The following is a 22,583-nucleotide window of genomic DNA, read 5'->3' as shown; positions in this document are numbered from 1 at the left end:
TCGATTTTGCATGTCTCCACTATTAAATTATATATTGTATGGTAATAAGCGATGCTTGTTCCATATTCAATGTTAAAGCAAAACTTGTTTGGGTCCATATTAAAAGGTTAAATTTGTTCAATGTTGGCCCGTGACTTTGTTCAGGTTTTACATTTTGGCCCACTGGGTATTTGAGTTTGACACCCCTGCCTTACACTGTGTATAAGACAGTCGTTTATTTTTTAATTGTTAGTTAGATTACTTGTTGGTTATTACTGCATTGTCGGAACTAGAAGCACAAGCATTTCGCTACACTCGCATTAACATCTGCTAACCATGTGTATGTGACAAATACAATTTGATTTGATTTGATTTGAAATCCAGGCTGCATCACATCCGACCGTGATTGGGTGTCCCATAGGGTGGCGCACAACTGGCCCGGCGTCGTTCCGGGTTTGGCCGAGGTAGGCTGTCATTGTAAATAAGAATTTGTTCTTAACTGACTTGCCTAGTTAAATAAAGGTTCAATTAAAAAGAATAATACTCATAATAGTAACACAGAGGGGTAGTCAACTCAAGGCACTCCCCTGACAGATGCTGTAGGGTTAGGTTTGGGTTAGGTTAAGGCTAGGTTACTCACCTAACATTCTCCCCTGATATAGTTGGGTTAGGTTAAGATTAGGTTAGGTAACATTAGGTTAGAGTTAGGCTACTCACCACACACTCTCCTCTGACACAGATGCTGTAGGGGTCTTTGTAGGAGCAGCGTGTCCCATCATGCACCAGCTGCTTCATGTACGCCACATCAGCAGTCTCCTTCGACTGGCAGTACAGGTGGCACCTCTTATTGGCTGAAACACAGTACAGCTGACTTGGCAACTAAAACTCACAAACTTTTACAGAGGCACTATTGAGAGCATCCTGTCGGGCTTAAAAAATAAAACAGCTTTTATCTCAAGGCTATCAGACTGTTAAACAGCCATTACTAGCCGGCTAAAACCCGGTTACTCAACAATGCACCTTTGAAGCTGCTGCCATATTTACATAGACATAGAATCACTGGCCACTTTAATCATCTCATATGTATATACTGTATACTATTCTACTGTATTTTAGTCAATGCCACTCCGACATTGCTAAATTTCTTAATTCTATTATTTTACGTTTAGATGTGTGTATTGTTGTGAATAGATACTACTCCACTTTTGGAGCTAGGAACACAAGCATTTCAATACACCCGTCATAACATCTGCTAAATATGTGTATGTAACCAATCAAATTTGATTTGATGCACTCTAAATCAAGTTAAATAAAGGTTAAGTACAAATAAAACAAAATAAAAAGCATGTTGAGGCACAGTGGTGCTCCGTCGCTGGCTAATAGGGCACATTGAAGCACAGTGGTGCTCCGTCGCTGGCTAATAGGGCACATTGAAGCACAGTGGTGCTCCGTCGCTGGCTAATAGGGCACATTGAAGCACAGTGGTGCTCCGTGGCTGGCTAATAGGGAACGTTGAGGCACAGTGGTGCTCCGTGGCTGGCTAATAGGGCACGTTGAGGCACAGTGGTGCTCCGTCGCTGGCTAATAGGGCACATTGAAGCACAGTGGAGCTCCGTGGCTGGCTAATAGGGCACGTTGAGGCACAGTGGTGCTCCGTGGCTGGCTAATAGGGCACGTTGAGGCACAGTGGTGCTCCGTGGCTGGCTAATAGGGAACGTTGAGGCACAGTGGTGCTCCGTGGCTGGCTAATAGGGAACGTTGAGGCACAGTGGTGCTCCGTGGCTGGCTAATAGGGCACGTTGAGGCACAGTGGAGCTCCGTGGCTGGCTAATAGGGCACGTTGAGGCACAGTGGTGCTCCGTGGCTGGCTAATAGGGCACGTTGAGGCACAGTGGTGCTCCGTGGCTGGCTAATAGGGCACGTTGAGGCACAGTGGAGCTCCGTGGCTGGCTAATAGGGCACGTTGAGGCACAGTGGTGCTCCGTGGCTGGCTAATAGGGAACGTTGAGGCACAGTGGTGCTCCGTGGCTGGCTAATAGGGCACGTTGAGGCACAGTGGTGCTCCGTGGCTGGCTAATAGGGAATGTTGAGGCACAGTGGTGCTCCGTGGCTGGCTAATAGGGCACGTTGAGGCACAGTGGTGCTCCGTGGCTGGCTAATAGGGCACGTTGAGGCACAGTGGAGCTCCGTGGCTGGCTAATAGGGCACGTTGAGGCACAGTGGTGCTCCGTGGCAGGCTAATAGGGCACGTTGAGGCACAGTGGTGCTCCAAGGTTGGCTAATAGGGCACGTTGAGGCACAGTGGTGCTCCGTGGCTGGCTAATAGGGCACGTTGAGGCACAGTGGTGCTCCATGACTGGCTAATAGGGCACGTTGAGGCACAGTGGTGCTCCATCGCTAGCTAATAGGGCATGTTGAGACACAGTGGTGCTCCATCACTGGCTAATAGGGCACGTTGAGGCACAGTGGTGCTCCATGGCAGACTAATAGGGCACGTTGAGGCACAGTGGTGCTCCGTGGCTGGCTAATAGGGCACGTTGAGGCACAGTGGTGCTCCGTAGCTGGCTAATAGGGCACGTTGAGGCACAGTGGTGCTCCGTGGCTGGCTAATAGGGCACGTTGAGGCACAGTGGAGCTCCGTGGCTGGCTAATAGGGCACGTTGAGGCACAGTGGTGCTCCGTGGCAGGCTAATAGGGCACGTTGAGGCACAGTGGTGCTCCAAGGTTGGCTAATAGGGCACGTTGAGGCACAGTGGTGCTCCATGGCTGGCTAATAGGGCACGTTGAGGCACAGTGGTGCTCCATGACTGGCTAATAGGGCACGTTGAGGCACAGTGGTGCTCCATCGCTAGCTAATAGGGCATGTTGAGACACAGTGGTGCTCCATCACTGGCTAATAGGGCACGTTGAGGCACAGTGGTGCTCCATGGCAGACTAATAGGGCACGTTGAGGCATTGTGGTGCTCCATCGCCGGCTAATAGGGCCCGTTGAGGCACAGTGGTGCTCCATGGCTGTTCTTCCAAGATGGCGTAGCAGTAAGTCGTCCTGTCGTCCCGTCCCTGTATATATCGAATCTTCTTCGTTTTTTTACATATTTTTCTTCGCATACCTCTTTAAAAACATTTTGCTAAACCTAAGCTTCCAAATACTCTCCTGCAACCCGCCTCACCCAATGTAGCTATTTTTCCTAAAGTATTTATATTTACTTCGGAACCCCTCAACTGAAGCTAGCCAGCTAATCCCCCAGCTATGCTAGAGGTCTTCAGCTAACCGGTCATCAGCTAACCTTTGGCCCGGAAAGCTCTCGCCAGTTCGAACAACGCGACCCTAACCAGAGCACAACGGACCTATTTATTTTTCATCCCCGGATTCCCACCGCAAACGGAACATTTTTCAGCTGGATCTTCACAACTAGCTATCTAGCTAAACTGCAACCCCGGATGATTACCCCTGGCTAGTGTTTCCACCCACTTAGCCTGAAGCTAGCCTGGCCAGAGTACCTGTAGCATACTCCTGGGCTACAATACCCGGGCCCACGACCGATCTGTCGATGTCACCGCATGAAGAGGAATAAACAGACTCAACCCATCGCGACGTCCCCCCAAAGGCTAACTCTCTAGCCCTCGCTATCTCCCTGCTTGCTAATTTGGCCCGCTAACTGCTAGCTTGTCTAGCTCCGGTCCGCTAACTGCTACCTTGTCTAGCCCGGGCCTACGAACTGTTAGCTTGTTAGCACAGGCCTGCTAACCGTCTGAATCACCGCGTCCCAAACACTCTCTGGACCCATTTACTTTCTATCTCTTTTTGATTTTTAATTTGTTTATACCTTCCGGAAACCTGCCTCACCCAATGTGATACGGAATCGCTATTATTTTTAATTTTTTAGAACACACTCAAGAACCTCCAGACGCTAACCAGCTAACTAGCTACAAGCAATTTAGTCATTAGTTTTTTTTACCTGGATAACACTCGCCAGTCCAGCTTCCCTGCCCATCCACCGCTGCCCCCTGGACACTGATCTCTTGGCTACATAGCTGACGCACGCTGGACTGTCCATTAATCACGGCACTCCATTCTGCTTGTTTGTTCTATCTGTCGGCCCCGTTGCCTAGTCAACGCCATTTTACCTGCTGTTTGTTGTGCTAGCTGATTAGCCTCGCCTACTGTTTTAGCTAGCTTTCCCAATTCAACACCTGTGATTACTGTATGCCTCACTGTATGTCTCTCTCAAATGTCAATATGCCTTGTATACTGTTGTTCAGGTTAGTTATCATTGTTTTAGTTCACAATGGAGCCCCTAGTTCCACTCTTCATACCCCTGTTACCTCCTTTGTCCCACCTCCCACACATGCGGTGACCTCACCCATTACAACCAGCACGTCCAGAGATACAACCTCTCGCATCATCACCCAGTGCCTGGGCTTACCTCTGCTGTACCCGCACCCCACCATACCCCTGTCTGCGCATTATGCCCTGAATATATTCTACCATGCCCAGAAACCTGCTCCTCTTATTCTCTGCCCCCAACGCTCTAGGCGACCAGTTTTGATAGCCTTTAGCCGCACCCTCATACTACTCCTTCTCTGTTCCGCGGGTGATGTGGAGGTAAACCCAGGCCCTGCATGTCCCCAGGCACCCTCATTTGTTGACTTCTGTGATCGAAAAAGCCTTGGTTTTATGCTTGTCAACATTACTCACTGCTTTAGCACACTCTGCTAACCCTGATGTCCTTGCCGTGTCTGAATCCTGGCTCAGGAAGGCCACCAAAAATTCAGAGATTTCCATACCCAACTATAACATCTTCCGTCAAGATAGAACTGCCAAAGGGGGAGGAGTTGCAGTCTACTGCAGAGATAGCCTGCAAAGTAATGTCATACTTTCCAGGTCCATACCCAAACAGTTCGAACTACTATTTTTGAAAATTACTCTCTCCAGAAATAAGTCTCTCACTGTTGCCGCCTGCTACCGACCACCCTCAGCTCCCAGCTGTGCCCTGGACACCATTTGTGAATTGATCGCCCCCCATCTAGCTTCAGAGTTTGTTCTGTTAGGTGACCTAAACTGGGATATGCTTAACACCCCGGCAGTCCTACAATCTAAGCTAGATGCCCTCAATCTCACTCAAATCATAAAGGAACCCACCAGGTACAACCCTAACTCTGTAAACAAGGGCACCCTCATAGACGTCATCCTGACCAACTGGCCCTCCAAATACACCTCCGCTGTCTTCAACCAGGATCTCAGCGATCACTGCCTCATTGCCTGTATCCGCCACGGAGCCGCAGTCAAACGACCACCCCTCATCACTGTCAAACGCTCCCTAAAACACTTCTGTGAGCAGGCCTTTCTAATCGACCTGGCCCGGGTATCCTGGAAGGACATTGACCTCATCCCGTCAGTTGAGGATGCCTGGTCATTCTTTAAAAGTAACTTCCTCACCATTTTGGATAAGCATGCCCCGTTCAAAAAATGCAGAACCAAGAACAGATACAGCCCTTGGTTCACTCCAGACCTGACTGCCCTCGACCAGCACAAAAACATCCTGTGGCGGACTGCAATAGCATCGAATAGTCCCCATGATATGCAACTGTTCAGGGAAGTCAGGAACCAATACACGCAGTCAGTCAGGAAAGCTAAGGCCAGCTTCTTCAGGCAGAAGTTTGCATCCTGTAGCTCCAACTCCAAAAAGTTCTGGGACACTGTGAAGTCCATGGAGAACAAGAGCACCTCCTCCCAGCTGCCCACTGCACTGAGGCTAGGTAACACGGTCTCCACCGATAAATCCATGATTATCGAAAACTTCAATAAGCATTTCTCAACGGCTGGCCATGCCTTCCGCCTGGCTACTCCAACCTCGGCCAACAGCTCCGCCCCCCCCGCAGCTCCTCGCCCAAGCCTCTCCAGGTTCTCCTTTACCCAAATCCAGATAGCAGATGTTCTGAAAGAGCTGCAAAACCTGGACCCGTACAAATCAGCTGGGCTTGACAATCTGGACCCTCTATTTCTGAAACTATCCGCCGCCATTGTCGCAACCCCTATTACCAGCCTGTTCAACCTCTCTTTCATATCGTCTGAGATCCCCAAGGATTGGAAAGCTGCCGCAGTCATCCCCCTATTCAAAGGGGGAGACACCCTGGACCCAAACTGTTATAGACCTATATCCATCCTGCCCTGCCTATCTAAGGTCTTCGAAAGCCAAGTCAACAAACAGGTCACTGACCATCTCGAATCCCACCGTACCTTCTCCGCTGTGCAATCTGGTTTCCGAGCCGGTCACGGGTGCACCTCAGCCACACTCAAGGTACTAAACGATATCATAACCGCCATCGATAAAAGACAGTACTTTCGACTCTGTCAATCACCATATTCTTATCGGCAGACTCAGTAACCTCGGTTTTTCGGATGACTGCCTTGCCTGGTTCACCAATTACTTTGCAGACAGAGTTCAGTGTGTCAAATCGGAGGGCATGCTGTCCGGTCCTCTGGCAGTCTCTATGGGGGTGCCACAGGGTTCAATTCTCGGGCCGACTCTTTTCTCTGTATATATCAATGATGTTGCTCTTGCTGCGGGCGATTCCCTGATCCACCTCTACGCAGACGACACCATTCTATATACTTTCGGCCCGTCATTGGACACTGTGCTATCTAACCTCCAAACGAGCTTCAATGCCATACAGCACTCCTTCCGTAGCCTCCAACTGCTCTTAAACGCTAGTAAAACCAAATGCATGCTTTTCAACCGATCGCTGCCTGCACCCGCATGCCCGACTAGCATCCCCACCCTGGATGGTTCCGACCTTTAATATGTGGACATCTATAAGTACCTAGGTGTCTGGCTAGACTGCAAACTCTCCTTCCAGACTCATATCAAACATCTCCAATCGAAAATCAAATCAAGAGTCGGCTTTCTATTCCACAACAAAGCCTCCTTCACTCACGCCGCCAAGCTTACCCTAGTAAAACTGACTATCCTACCAATCCTCGACTTCGGCGATGTCATCTACAAAATGGCTTCCAACACTCTACTCAGCAAACTGGATGCAGTCTATCACAGTGCCATCCGTTTTTCACTAAAGCACCTTATACCACCCACCACTGCGACTTGTATGCTCTAGTCGGCTGGCCCTCGCTACATATTCGTCGCAGGACCCACTGGCTCCAGGTCATCTACAAGTCCATGCTAGGTAAAGCTCTGCCTTATCTCAGTTCACTGGTCACGATGGCAACACCCATCCGTAGCACGCGCTCCAGCAGGTGTATGTCACTGATCATCCCTAAAGCCAACACCTCATTTGGCCGCCTTTCGTTCCAGTACTCTGCTGCCTGTGACTGGAACGAACTGCAAAAATCGCTGAAGTTGGAGACTTTTATCTCCCTCACCAACTTCAAACATCAGCTATCTGAGCAGCTAACCGAACGCTGCAGCTGTACAAAGTCTATTGGTAAATAGCCCACCCATTTTCACCTACCTCATCCCCATACTGTTTTTATTTATTTACTTTTCTGCTCTTTTGCACACCAATATCTCTACCTGTACATGACCATCTGATCATTTATCACTCCAGTGTTAATCTGCAAAATTGTAATTATTCGCCTACCTCCTCATGCCTTTTGCACACATTGTATATAGACTGCCCTTTTTTTTCTACTGTGTTATTGACTTGTTAATTGTTTACTCCATGTGTAACTCTGTGTTGTCTGTTCACACTGCTATGCTTTATCTTGGCCAGGTCGCAGTTGCAAATGAGAACTTGTTCTCAACTAGCCTACCTGGTTAAATAAAGGTGTTCTCAACTAGCCTACCTGGTTAAATAAAGGTGTTCTCAACTAGCCTACCTGGTTAAATAAAGGTGTTCTCAACTAGCCTACCTGGTTAAATAAAGGTGTTCTCAACTAGCCTACCTGGTTAAATAAAGGTGTTCTCAACTAGCCTACCTGGTTAAATAAAGGTGTTCTCAACTAGCCTACCTGGTTAAATAAAGGTGTTCTCAACTAGCCTACCTGGTTAAATAAAGGTGTTCTCAACTAGCCTACCTGGTTAAATAAAGGTGTTCTCAACTAGCCTACCTGGTTAAATAAAGGTGTTCTCAACTAGCCTACCTGGTTAAATAAAGGTGTTCTCAACTAGCCTACCTGGTTAAATAAAGGTGTTCTCAACTAGCCTACCTGGTTAAATAAAGGTGTTCTCAACTAGCCTACCTGGTTAAATAAAGGTGTTCTCAACTAGCCTACCTGGTTAAATAAAGGTGTTCTCGACTGGTCTACCTGGTTAAATAAAGGTGTTCTCAACTAGCCTACCTGGTTAAATAAAGGTGTTCTCAACTAGCCTACCTGGTTAAATAAAGGTGTTCTCAACTAGCCTCCCTGGTTAAATAAAGGTGTTCTCAACTAGCCTACCTGGTTAAATAAAGGTGTTCTCAACTAGCCTACCTGGTTAAATAAAGGTGTTCTCAACTAGCCTACCTGGTTAAATAAAGGTGTTCTCAACTAGCCTACCTGGTTAAATAAAGGTGTTCTCAACTAGCCTACCTGGTTAAATAAAGGTGTTCTCAACTAGCCTACCTGGTTAAATAAAGGTGTTCTCAACTAGCCTACCTGGTTAAATAAAGGTGTTCTCAACTGGCCTACCTGGTTAAATAAAGGTGTTCTCAACTTGCCTACCTGGTTAAATAAAGGTGTTCTCAACTAGCCTACCTGGTTAAATAAAGGTGTTCTCAACTAGCCTACCTGGTTAAATAAAGGTGTTCTCAACTAGCCTACCTGGTTAAATAAAGGTGTTCTCAACTAGCCTACCTGGTTAAATAAAGGTGTTCTCAACTAGCCACCTGGTTAAATAAAGGTGTTCTCAACTAGCCTACCTGGTTAAATAAAGGTGAAATAAAAAAATTAAATAAATAAAATTAAATAAAAGTTCTACCTGGAACCAAAAAGTGTTCTCCTATAGGGATAGCTGAAGAACCCTTTTGCAATGCTTTTTTCTAACAGTGAATACACTACTCACAGTCAGGGTGCTCATAGGGCAGCCAGTGGTGTTTGGTGTTCTGGAACTCAAAGTGGGAGTTGCGTAGCTGGCACTGCTGGGCCCTGAAGTCCTCAAAGTGTTTGGGGCAGTCCTCGGTGTTACACAGCTGGTACTCATAATTCACCCCGGGACAGTCCCCACCGCCGTTAGAGGGGCTGAGGAGAGGGGAGAAACATACACTATCAACATTATACATTTTCTAAATTACACAAACATATCTACTATCAGGTAGTGCAGGGGTACTCAAATACTATTTGAGAAAGTTCAGTCACACAAATGTCCTGTGTGTGTGTGGTAAAAGGTCCGGATGGGTATTGTCATTTATCAACAAAAAAAACACAGCACGGCCCGTGCCGACCCCAAACTGTTCACACCGCTTCTACACATTTTGCAATGGGCCGAGAGAACATTTTGAAGTTTTAAAGCTATTTTCCTGCAATTCAACACGTTCTGCCAGGTTAAATCAAATCCAATTGTATTGCCATGTCTTATGTGTGTTCATATGATACATGGGTGACTCAACAAAATCAATGGCGGCTCCCTAGGGGTTGAGGCCCCTGGGCACATAATCTGGCCATGATATTTACAAGATTTAGATAGGCTAACCAGCTAAAATGTGCTAAAACGTACCTACTTACCTACCTACCTAACATGTGCTAAATAGTTTACAAATAACTCTAACATGCCGGGCATTTTTTTTAATTCACTTTTGTTGAGAACAATTGAGAACAAGTTCTCATTTACAACTGCGACCTAGCCAAGAAAAAGAAAAGCAGTTCGACCCATACAACAACACAGAGGAATAAACAAACTTACAGTCAATAATACAGAAGAAAAAGTCTATATACAGTGTGTGCAAATGAGGTAGGATAAGGGAGGTAAGGTAATAAATAGGCCATGGTGGCAAAGTAATTACAATATTTCAAATAAACACTGGAATGGTAGATATGCAGAAGATGAATGTGCAAGTAGAGATACCGGGGTGCAAAGGAGCAAGATAAATAAATAAACACAGTATGGGGATCAGGGAGTTGGATGGGCTGTTTACAGATGGGCTATGTACAGGTGCAGTGATCTGTGAGCTGCTCTAACAGCTGGTGCTTATTGCTAGTGAGGGAGATATGAGTCTCCAGCTTCAGTGATTTTTGCAGTTCGTTCCAGTCATTGGCAGCAGAGAACTGGAAGGAAAGGCGACCAAAGGAAGAATTGGCTTTGGGTGTGACCAGTGAGATATACCTGCTGGAGCGCATGCTACGGGTGGGTGCTGCTATGGTGACCAGCGAGCTGAGATAAGGCGGGACTTTACCTAGCAGAGACTTGTAGATGACTTGGAGCCAGTGGGCTTGGCGACGAGTATGAAGCGAGGGACATCCAACAAGAGCGTACAGGTCGCAGTGGTGGGTAGTATATGGGGCTTTGGTGACAAAACGGATGGCACTGTGATAGACTGCATCCAATTGATTGAGTAGTGTTGGAGGCTATTTTGTAAATGACATCGCCGAAGTCGAGGATTGGTAGGATAGTCAGTTTTACAATGGTATGTTTGGCAGCATGAGTGAAGGATGCTTTGTTGCGAAAAACGAAGCAGAGTCTAGATTTAATTTTGGATAGGAGATGCTTAATGTGAGTCTGGAAGGAGAGTTTACAGTCTAGCCAGACACCTAGGTATTTGTAGTTGTCCACATATTCTAAGTCAGAACCGTCCAGAGTGTAGTGATGCTGGACGGGCGGGTGGGTGCGGACAGCGATCAGTTGAAGAGCATGCATTTAGTTTTACTTGCATTTAAGAGCAGTTGGAGGCCATGGAAGGAGAGTTGTATGGCATTGAAGCTCGTCTGGAGGTTTGTTAACACGGTGTCAAAAGAAGGGCCAGAGTTATACAGAATGGTGTCTTCTGCATAGAGGTGGATCAGAGAATCACCAGCAGCAAGAGCGACATCATTGATGTATACGGAGAAGAGAGTCGGCCCGAGAATTGAACCCTGTGGCACCCCCATAGACACCAGAGGTCCGGATAAGAGAGAATGTGGCCCAGGAGTGGGAAGGTGAACGGAAAGGCTCTGGAGCAACGAACCGCCCTTGCTGTCTCTGCCTGGCCGGTTCCCCTCTTTCCACTGGGATTCTCTGCCTCTAACCCTATTACAGGGGCTGAGTCACTTGCTTGCTGGGGCTCTCTCATGCCGTCCCTGGAGGGGGTGCGTCACCTGAGTGGGTTGATTCACTGTTGTGGTCATCCTGTCTGGGTTGGCGCCCCCCCCCTTGGGTTGTGCCGTGGCGGAGATCTTTGTGGGCTATACTCAGCCTTGTCTCAGGATGGTAAGTTGGTGGTTGAAGATATCCCTCTAGTGGTGTGGGGGCTGTGCTTTGGCAAAGTGGGTGGGGTTATATCCTTCCTGTTTGGCCCTGTCCGGGGGCCATGCTGCTGTTCCAGTTTCAACTTCCACCTGACTGTGCTGCTGCTCCAGTTTCAACTGTTCTGCCTTATTATTATTCGACCATGCTGGTCATTTATGAACATTTGAACATCTTGGCCATGTTCTGTTATAATCTCCACCCGGCACAGCCAGAAGAGGACTGGCCACCCCACATAGCCTGGTTCCTCTCTAGGTTTCTTCCTAGGTTTTGGCCTTTCTAGGGAGTTTTTCCTAGCCACCGTGCTTCTACACCTGCATTGCTTGCTGTTTGGGGTTTTAGGCTGGGTTTCTGTACAGCACTTTGAGATATCAGCTGATGTACGAAGGGCTATATAAATAAATTTGATTTGATTTGATAACAGGCCCTCCGATTTGACACACTGAACTCTATCAGAGAAGTAGTTGGTGAACCAGGCAAGGCAGTCATTTGAGAAATTTAGGCTGGTGAGTCTGCCGATAAGAATGTGGTGATTGACAGTGTCGAAAGCCTTGGCCAGGCCGATGAATACGGCTGCACAGTAATGTCTCTTATCGATGGTGGTTATGATATCGTTTAGGACCTTTAGTGTGGCTGAGGTGCACGCATGACCAGCTCTGAAACCAGATTACATAGTGGAGAAGGTACGGTGGGATTCGAAATGGTCAGTAATCTGTTTGTTAACTTGGCTTTCGAAGACCTTAGAAAGGCAGGGTAGGATAGATATAGGTCTGTAGAAATTTGGGTCTAGAGTGTCTCCCCCTTAGAAGATGGGGATGACCACGGCAGCATTCCAATCTTTGTGAATCTCAGACGATACGATAGAGAGATTGAACCGGTTAGTGATAGTGGTTGCAACAATTTCGGCAGATCATTTTAGAAAGAGGGTCCAGATTATCTAGCCCGGCGGATTTGTCGGTGTCCAGATTTTGCAGCTCTTTCAGAACATCAGCTGTCTGGATTTGGGTGAAGGAGAAACGGGGAGGCTTGGGCGAGTTGATGTAGGGAGTGGGCTGTTGATCAGGGTAGGGGTAGCCAGGTGGAAATCATAGCAAGCCGTAGAAAAATGCTTCTTGAAATTCTCAATTACAGTGGATTTATCGGTGGTGACAGTGTTTCCTAGCCTCAGTGGGCAGCTGGGAGGAGGTGCACGTATTCTCCATGGAGTTTACAGTGTCCCAGAACTGTTTTGAGTTTGTGCTACAGGATGCAAATTTCTGCTTGAAAAAGCTAGCCTTAGCTTTCCTAACTGCCTGTGTATATTGGTTCCTGATTTCCCTGAAAAGAGACATATCACGGGGGCTATTCGATGCTAATGCAGTACGCCACAGGATGTTTTTGTGCTGGTCAAGGGCAGTCAAGTCAGGAGTGAACCAGGGGCTATATCTGTTCTTAGTTCTATATTTTTTGAATGGGGCATGGTTATTTAATATGGTGAGGAAAGCACTTTTAAAGAACAACCAGGCATCCTCTACTGAAGGGATGAGGTCAATATCCTTCCAGGATACCCAGGCCAGGTCGATTAGAAAGGCCTGCTCACTAAGGTATTTTAGGGAGAGCTTGACAGTGATGACGGGTGGTCGTTTGACGGACCCATTACGGATGCAGGCAATGAGGCAGTGATCGCTGATATCCTGTTTGAAGACAGCAAAGGCATATTTGGAGGGCGAGTTAGTTAGGATGATCTTGTCATGACGTTGCCCTCTTTGGGTATAGCGAGCACCATCCCCCCTCTCTCTATACTCCCTACACCAGGCTCTGTTAGGCAGGTCATAAATTCCTGGAGGAGATTCTCTCCTCATGGCCAGAGTATAAGAGAGAGTGAGTTTTCATAGAGAGAACAAAGGCATTTTTTTCACCTCACAGAACTTAACTGAACAATATTCATGTTCTGGAGAATGTATAAAAGGTCGGTGACGTAGCCAGCTACGAACTGGTCCAATTGGTCCAATTTTGTGAAACTCATGAGAGACAATACAGGCACATTACCATAACCCTGTTTATACAAGAGTCTCAGTTATGAGGCTTACATCTAATTGTTGTATAAAATGAATGAGTAAAGATGAAACTATTTGTGAAATGATGTGATGCTTTGTAATGATGTTAATGTGAGATAATTGTATTTCTGTTTCAAGTTTCACTAAGTCCTTGGCACACACCCAGGGGCACAGACAGGACCTGGCGTCATGAAACAGCCCTTTTCTATGTTCCGAATAAAACCCCCACCGTGGGAATTTATCTTTAGACCAAGCTTACCTCAATTGCGAGAGGGCTAAGGTTTGAGACCAGACCAGTACCTCATCACAGAGGGAGATTGCTGAATCTTTTAACCATACCACGTGGTTAAACTCTTAGACTATCAATAACGACAAAATAAGAACAAATCTTTGATTGTGCCTTCCGGCGCCGACAGAGATGGCCGCCTCGCTTCGCGTTCCTAGGAAACTATGCAGTTTTTTGTTTTTTTACGTGTTATTTCTTACATTGGTACCCCATGTCATCTTAGGTTTCATTACATACAGTCGAGAAGAACTACTGAACATAAGAGCAGCGTCAACTCACCATCAGTACGACCAAGAATATGACTTTCGTGAAGCGGATCCTGTGTTCTGCCTTTCACCCAGGACAACGGAATGGATCCCAAAAAAACGACTTCGTAAAAGGGGGAAACGAAGCGGTCTGCTGGTCAGACTCCGGAGACGGGCACATCGTGCACCACTCCCTAGCATTCTTCTCGCCAATGTCCAGTCTCTTGACAACAAGGTTGATGAAATCCGAGCAAGGGTAGCATTCCAGAGGGACATCAGAGACTGTAACGTTCTTTGCTTCACGGAAACATGGCTCACTGGAGAGACGCTATCGGAGGCGGTGCAGCCAGCGGGTTTCTCCACGCATCGCGCTGACAGAAACAAACATCTTTCTGGTAAGAAGAGGGGCGGGGGCGTATGCTTCATGGTTAACGTGACGTGGTGTGGCCACAACAACATACAGGAACTCAAGTCATTCTGTTCACCTGATTTGGAATTCCTCACAATCAAATGTTGACCGCATTATCTACCAAGGGAATTCTCTTCGATTATAATCACAGCCGTATATATTCCCCCCCAAGCAGAAACATCGATGGCTCTGAACAAACTTTATTTGATTCTTTGCAAACTGGAATCCATATATCCGGAGGCTGCATTCATTGTAGCTGGGGATTTTAACAAGGCTAATCTGAAAACAAGACTCCCTAAATTGTATCAGCATATCGATTGCGCAACCAGGGCTGGAAAAACCTTGGATCATTGCTATTCTAACTTCCGCGACGCATATAAGGCCCTGCCCCGCTCTCCTTTCGGAAAAGCTGACCACGACTCCATTTTGCTGATCCCTGCCTACAGACAGGAACTAAAACAAGAAGCTCCCTCGCTGAGGTCTGTCCAACGCTGGTCCGACCAAGCTGATTCCACACTCCAAGACTGCTTCCATCACGTGGACTGGGATATGTTTCGTATTGCGTCAGACAACAACATTGACGAATACGCTGATTCGGTGAGCGAGTTCATTAGAACGTGCGTTGAAGATGCCGTTCCCATAGCAACGATTAAAACATTCCCAAACCAGAAACCGTGGATTGATGGCAGCATTCGCGTGAAACTGAAAGCGCGAACCACTGCTTTTAATCAGGGCAAGGTGACCGGAAACATGACCGAATACAAACAGTGTAACTATTCCCTCCGCAAGGAGGTTTGTAATCTGAATATTTTCCTTGGTGCCCTGACTTCCTAGTTAATTACCGTTACATGATTAAGTAGTTTAATCACGTAGTAATAATTACAGATAATTTTTTACAAGGATTTATCTTCAGTTTAATGATGCCAAAGACACAACAATATCTATGAGGGTGCCCATGTTTACAGATTTAGGGTTGTACCTGGCAAATTCCATGATAATTTGTGTGAGATTGAGGGCATCTAGCTTAGATTGTAGAACGGCCGGGGAGCATATCCCAGTTTAGGTCACCAAACAGCACGAAATCTGAAAATAGATGGTGGGGAATCAATTCACATATGGTGTCCAGGGCACAGCTGGGGGTTGAGGGGGGTCTATAACAAGTGGCAACAGTGGGAGACTTGTTTCTGGAAAGGTGTATTTTTAAAAGTAGAAGCTCGAACTGTTTGTGCACAGACCTGGATAGTAAAGACAGACCTCTGCAGGCTATCTCTGCAGTAGATTGCAACTCCGCCCCCTTTGGCAGTTCTATCTTGACGGAAAATGTTGTAGTTGGGGATGGAAATTGGTCGGGAGAGCTAAGACAACAATGGGTAAACAGTGATGAATAGAGAGGGTCAGTTAGGTACACAGGAGTTCGAGGCTGGGGATGACAGATAAACAAAATGAGATACAGTATTAATGAACAGACCAGAAGGCATCAGCTGTATGGCTGAGTGATCATAAGGTCCAATGAGCAGCAATAGGTGGGTCAGGGAGCCATTCGGTATTCGCTACTACGCTAGGCGAGTGAGAGACACGGCGTTCAGAAAGCTAGCAGGCCGGGGCTAGCAGATGGGTCTTCAGCGACATCGCAACGGAAAAGCCTGTTGAAACCACATCGTACGATTACGTCGGCAGACCAGTTGTGATGGATCGGCGGAGCTCCGTGTCGACAATAAAGGGTCCAGGCCAAATGGCAAAAGAGGTATTGTAGCCCAAGAAATAGCTGGTATACTCTGTCGGCTGGCCGAGCGATGGGCCTAGCTCGAGGCTAGCTCAAGGCTAACTGGTGCTTGCTTTGGAACAAGAGGCGTTATCCCACAATAGCCACTCAGTTACAGCTAGCTAGCTGCGATGATCTGGTGTAATGGTCCAGAGATTGCGGCAGGAATCCGGTGATGTGGTATAGAAAAGCACTCTGATATGCTCTGGGTTGATATTGCGCTGTACATACTGGCAGGTAATTGTCCGAGCTAAAGGTGAAGACTGCTAGTAGCGCCTAACAATGACTAGTAGCTAGTTTGCTGGCTAGAGGTTCCAGTTATGAGGTATAAAAAAATAGCAGATCCATACCACATTGGGTGAGGCGGGTTGCAGGAAAGTATATTTAGTTCCTAGATGGAAATTGAGATTAAAATATATACGAAAAAAACGAAAAACAGACTATTTACAGACGTGACAAGACAAACACATTTCCGACTGCTACGCCATGTTGGAATCGCCATCTTGTTCTCAGATTAGCTTTGTTAAAATCCCCAGCTACAATAAATGCAGCCTCAGGATATATGGTTTCCAGTTTGCATAAAGTCCAGTGAAGTTCCTTGATGGCCGTCTTGGTATCAGCATGCGGGGGGATTTTCATGGCTGTGACGATTACCGAGCAGAGTTCTCTTGGGAGATAATACGGTCAGCATTTCATTTTGAGTAATTCTAGGTCAGGTGAACAAAAGGACTTGAGTTCTGGTATGTTGTTACAATTATACCATGAGTCGTTAATCATGAAACACACACCCCGTCCTTTTTCTTACCAGAGAGACTGAAAATCCTGTTGGCTGTACGGACTCCGACAGCATGTCCCCAGCTAGCCATGTCTCCGTGAAACAGAGTATGTTACAATCCTGGAAATCTCTTCGGAAAGCAATTTTGTCTACTTTGTTATCTAGGGACTGGACATTAGCTGTGAGTAGTGTGCGCGCATCCGAAGCCTCACTAGAAGACCGCTCCGGCTCCCTCTCCTCCGGCGGCGTTGTTTCTGGTTGGCCTCTGGAATCAGTTCAAATGCCCTGGGAGGTGCAGACTAAGAATCTGCTTTGGGAAAGTCGTATTCCTGGTCGTAGTGCTGGTAAATTGACGTCTCGCTGATATCCAATAGTTCTCCCTGGCTGTATGTAACAACACTTAAAGTTTTCTGGGCGAACAATGTAAGAAATAAAAATAAAAAATAAAAAATACTGCAGTTTCCTAAGGACTAGAAGCGAAGCTGCCATCTCTATTGGTACCATCTTGCTTGGAAATAGTGAGATGGGGCTGATAGATATGGCATGTGTTATATCTGGTATAATTATCCTGTCTTATCTGGTGTCCTGTGTGAATTTAAGTACAATCCCTCTAATTCCCTCACTCTCGCTATGGGAGAGGTTAGGGGGAGTGTGGTGCTAGGAGTTAAAGGGAGTGTGGTGCTATGGGAAGGGTTAGAGTTAGTAATTGCATTTTTATTTTACCTTTATTTAACAAGGAGGAGGAGTTAGGAGTTAGGGGGAGTGTGGTGCTATGGGAGGAGTTAGGGGGAGTGTGGTGCTATGGGAGGAGTTAGGGGGAGTGTGGTGCTATGGGAGGGGTTAGGAGGAGTGTGGTGCTATGGGAGGGGTTAGGAGGAGTGTGGTGCTATGGGAGGGGTTAGGAGGAGTGTGGTGCTATGGGAGGGGTTAGGAGGAGTGTGGTGCTATGGGAGGGGTTAGGAGGAGTGTGGTGCTATGGGAGGGGTTAGGAGGAGTGTGGTGCTATGGGAGGGGTTAGGAGGAGTGTGGTGCTATGGGAGGAGTTAGGAGTTAGGGGGAGTGTGGTGCTATGGGAGGAGTTAGGGGGAGTGTGGTGCTATGGGAGGAGTTAGGGGGAGTGTGGTGCTATGGGAGGAGTTAGGGGGAGTGTGGTGCTATGGGAGGGGTTAGGAGGAGTGTGGTGCTATGGGAGGGGTTAGGAGGAGTGTGGTGCTATGGGAGGGGTTAGGAGGAGTGTGGTGCTATGGGAGGGGTTAGGAGGAGTGTGGTGCTATGGGAGGGGTTAGGAGGAGTGTGGTGCTATGGGAGGAGTTAGGAGTTAGGGGGAGTGTGGTGCTATGGGAGGAGTTAGGGGGAGTGTGGTGCTATGGGAGGAGTTAGGGGGAGTGTGGTGCTATGGGAGGGGTTAGGAGGAGTGTGGTGCTATGGGAGGGGTTAGGAGGAGTGTGGTGCTATGGGAGGGGTTAGGAGGAGTGTGGTGCTATGGGAGGGGTTAGGAGGAGTGTGGTGCTATGGGAGGAGTTAGGAGTTAGGGGGAGTGTGGTGCTATGGGAGGAGTTAGGGGGAGTGTGGTGCTATGGGAGGAGTTAGGGGGTAGTGTGGTGCTATGGGAGGAGTTAGGATGAGTGTGGTGCTATGGGAGAGGGTTAGGAGGAGTGTGGTGCTATGGGAGGGGTTAGGAGGAGTGTGGTGCTATGGGAGGGGTTAGGAGGAGTGTGGTGCTATGGGAGGGGTTAGGAGGAGTGTGGTGCTATGGGAGGGGTTAGGAGGAGTGTGGTGCTATGGGAGGGGTTAGGAGGAGTGTGGTGCTATGGGAGGGGTTAGGAGGAGTGTGGTGCTATGGGAGGAGTTAGGAGTTAGGGGGAGTGTGGTGCTATGGGAGGAGTTAGGGGGAGTGTGGTGCTATGGGAGGAGTTAGGGGGAGTGTGGTGCTATGGGAGGAGTTAGGGGGAGTGTGGTGCTATGGGAGGAGTTAGGAGGAGTGTGGTGCTATGGGAGGGGTTAGGAGGAGTGTGGTGCTATGGGAGGGGTTAGGAGGAGTGTGGTGCTATGGGAGGAGTTAGGAGGAGTGTGGTGCTATGGGAGGAGTTAGGATGAGTGTGGTGCTATGGGAGGGGTTAGGAGCAGTGTGGTGCTATGGGAGGGGTTATGAGTTAGGAGGAGTGTGGTGCTATGGGAGGGGTTAGGAGGAGTGTGGTGCTATGGGAGGGGTTAGGAGGAGTGTGGTGCTATGGGAGGGGTTAGGAGGAGTGTGGTGCTATGGGAGGAGTTAGGAGGAGTGTGGTGCTATGGGAGGGGTTAGGAATTAGGAGGAGTGTGGTGCTATGGAAGGAGTTAGGAGTTAGGGGGAGTGTGGTGCTATGGGAGGAGTTAGGGGTAGTGTGGTGCTATGGGAGGAGTTAGGATGAGTGTGGTGCTATGGGAGGGGTTAGGAGGAGTGTGGTGCTATGGGAGGGGTTAGGAGGAGTGTGGTGCTATGGGAGGGGTTAGGAGGAGTGTGGTGCTATGGGAGGGGTTAGGAGGAGTGTGGTGCTATGGGAGGGGTTAGGAGGAGTGTGGTGCTATGGGAGGAGTTAGGAGGAGTGTGGTGCTATGGGAGGAGTTAGGATGAGTGTGGTGCTATGGGAGGAGTTAGGAGGAGTGTGGTGCTATGGGAGGGGTTAGGAATTAGGAGGAGTGTGGTGCTATGGAAGGAGTTAGGAGTTAGGGGGAGTGTGGTGCTATGGGAGGAGTTAGGGGTAGTGTGGTGCTATGGGAGGAGTTAGGGGGAGTGTGGTGCTATGGGAGGAGTTAGGAGTTAGGGGGAGTGTGGTGCTATGGGAGGAGTTAGGGGTAGTGTGGTGCTATGGGAGGAGTTAGGATGAGTGTGGTGCTATGGGAGGGGTTAGGAGGAGTGTGGTGCTATGGGAGGGGTTAGGAGGAGTGTGGTGCTATGGGAGGGGTTAGGAGGAGTGTGGTGCTATGGGAGGGGTTAGGAGGAGTGTGGTGCTATGGGAGGGGTTAGGAGGAGTGTGGTGCTATGGGAGGAGTTAGGATGAGTGTGGTGCTATGGGAGGAGTTAGGAGGAGTGTGGTGCTATGGGAGGGGTTAGGAATTAGGAGGAGTGTGGTGCTATGGGAGGAGTTAGGGGTAGTGTGGTGCTATGGGAGGAGTTAGGATGAGTGTGGTGCTATGGGAGGGGTTAGGAGGAGTGTGGTGCTATGGGAGGAGTTAGGAGGAGTGTGGTGCTATGGGAGGAGTTAGGGGGAGTGTGGTGCTATGGGAGGAGTTAGGAGTTAGGGGGAGTGTGGTGCTATGGGAGGAGTTAGGGGTAGTGTGGTGCTATGGGAGGAGTTAGGATGAGTGTGGTGCTATGGGAGGGGTTAGGAGGAGTGTGGTGCTATGGGAGGAGTTAGGAGGAGTGTGGTGCTATGGGAGGGGTTAGGAGGAGTGTGGTGCTATGGGAGGGGTTAGGAGGAGTGTGGTGCTATGGGAGGAGTTAGGAGTTAGGGGGAGTGTGGTGCTATGGGAGGAGTTAGGGGGAGTGTGGTGCTATGGGAGGAGTTAGGGGGAGTGTGGTGCTATGGGAGGAGTTAGGGGGAGTGTGGTGCTATGGGAGGAGTTAGGAGGAGTGTGGTGCTATGGGAGGGGTTAGGAGGAGTGTGGTGCTATGGGAGGGGTTAGGAGGAGTGTAGTGCTATGGGAGGGGTTAGGAGAAGTGTGGTGCTATGGGAGGGGTTAGGAGGAGTGTGGTGCTATGGGAGGGGTTAGGAGGAGTGTAGTGCTATGGGAGGGGTTAGGAGAAGTGTGGTGCTATGGGAGGGGTTAGGAGGAGTGTGGTGCTATGGGAGGGGTTAGGAGCAGTGTGGTGCTATGGGAGGGGTTATGAGTTAGGAGGAGTGTGGTGCTATGGGAGGGGTTAGGAGGAGTGTGGGTGCTATGGGAGGGGTTAGGAGGAGTGTGGTGCTATGGGAGGGGTTAGGAGGAGTGTGGTGCTATAGGAGGAGTTAGGAGGAGTGTGGTGCTATGGGAGGGGTTAGGAGGAGTGTGATGCTATGGTAGGAGTTAGGAGTTAGGGGTAGTGTGGTGCTATGGGAGGAGTTAGGAGGAGTGTGGTGCTATGGGAGGGGTTAGGAATTAGGAGGAGTGTGGTGCTATGGAAGGAGTTAGGAGTTAGGGGGAGTGTGGTGCTATGGGAGGAGTTAGGGGTAGTGTGGTGCTATGGGAGGAGTTAGGATGAGTGTGGTGCTATGGGAGGGGTTAGGAGGAGTGTGGTGCTATGGGAGGAGTTAGGAGGAGTGTGGTGCTATGGGAGGAGTTAGGAGGAGTGTGGTGCTATGGGAGGGGTTAGGAGGAGTGTGGTGCTATGGGAGGGGTTAGGAGGAGTGTGGTGCTATGGGAGGGGTTAGGAGGAGTGTGGTGCTATGGGAGGGGTTAGGAGGAGTGTGGTGCTATGGGAGGGGTTAGGAGGAGTGTGGTGCTATGGGAGGAGTTAGGAATTAGGAGGAGTGTGGTGCTATGGAAGGAGTTAGGGGGAGTGTGGTGCTATGGGAGGAGTTAGGGGTAGGGTGGTGCTATGGGAGGAGTTAGGATGAGTGTGGTGCTATGGGAGGGGTTAGGAGGAGTGTGGTGCAATGGGAGGGGTTAGGAGGAGTGTGGTGCAATGGGAGGAGTTAGGAGGAGTGTGGTGCTATGGGAGGAGTTAGGAGGAGTGTGGTGCTATGGGAGGGGTTAGGAGGAGTGTGGTGCTATGGGAGGGGTTAGGAGGAGTGTGGTGCTATGGGAGGGGTTAGGAGGAGTGTGGTGCTATGGGAGGGGTTAGGAGGAGTGTGGTGCTATGGGAGGGGTTATGAGTTAGGAGGAGTGTGGTGCTATGGGAGGGGTTAGGAGGAGTGTGGTGCTATGGGAGGGGTTAGGAGGAGTGTGGTGCTATGGGAGGGGTTAGGAGGAGTGTGGTGCTATGGGAGGAGTTAGGAGGAGTGTGGTGCTATGGGAGGAGTTAGGATGAGTGTGGTGCTATGGGAGGAGTTAGGAGGAGTGTGGTGCTATGGGAGGGGTTAGGAATTAGGAGGAGTGTGGTGCTATGGAAGGAGTTAGGAGTTAGGGGGAGTGTGGTGCTATGGGAGGAGTTAGGGGTAGTGTGGTGCTATGGGAGGAGTTAGGATGAGTGTGGTGCTATGGGAGGAGTTAGGAGGAGTGTGGTGCTATGGGAGGAGTTAGGAGGAGTGTGGTGCTATGGGAGGGGTTAGGAGGAGTGTGGTGCTATGGGAGGGGTTAGGAGGAGTGTGGTGCTATGGGAGGGGTTAGGAGGAGTGTGGTGCTATGGGAGGGGTTAGGAGGAGTGTGGTGCTATGGGAGGGGTTAGGAGGAGTGTGGTGCTATGGGAGGGGTTAGGAGGAGTGTGGTGCTATGGGAGGGGTTAGGAGGAGTGTGGTGCTATGGGAGGGGTTAGGAGGAGTGTGGTGCTATGGGAGGGGTTAGGAGGAGTGTGGTGCTATGGGAGGGGTTAGGAGGAGTGTGGTGCTATGGGAGGGGTTAGGAGGAGTGTGGTGCTATGGGAGGAGTTAGGAGTTAGGGGGAGTGTGGTGCTATGGGAGGAGTTAGGGGGAGTGTGGTGCTATGGGAGGAGTTAGGGGGAGTGTGGTGCTATGGGAGGAGTTAGGAGTTAGGGGGAGTGTGGTGCTATGGGAGGAGTTAGGGGTAGTGTGGTGCTATGGGAGGAGTTAGGATGAGTGTG

The 22,583-nt window shown here is 48.9% G+C and overlaps 1 protein-coding gene across 3 annotated transcripts in view; it reads right to left on the bottom strand.

The window, feature by feature from the left end:
* Positions 1-22,583, bottom strand: part of adamts3 (ADAM metallopeptidase with thrombospondin type 1 motif, 3) — a 186,580-nt gene that overhangs the window by 51,509 nt on the left and 112,488 nt on the right. For all 3 annotated transcript variants that reach the window (XM_031829519.1, XM_031829521.1, XM_031829520.1), the window contains 2 exons: positions 8,982-9,157; positions 697-830 (listed from right to left, as the gene is read on the bottom strand). In XM_031829519.1, coding sequence (XP_031685379.1) covers positions 697-830; positions 8,982-9,157 — 310 coding nt within the window. The remainder of the gene's footprint in view (positions 1-696; positions 831-8,981; positions 9,158-22,583) is intronic.

This window comes from Oncorhynchus kisutch, linkage group LG8 (assembly GCF_002021735.2).
Source record: "Oncorhynchus kisutch isolate 150728-3 linkage group LG8, Okis_V2, whole genome shotgun sequence".
Classification (NCBI taxonomy): Eukaryota; Metazoa; Chordata; class Actinopteri; order Salmoniformes; family Salmonidae; genus Oncorhynchus; species Oncorhynchus kisutch.
Note: the sequence above shows the minus strand (reverse complement) of the source record. Positions and strands in the feature narration are given on the sequence as shown.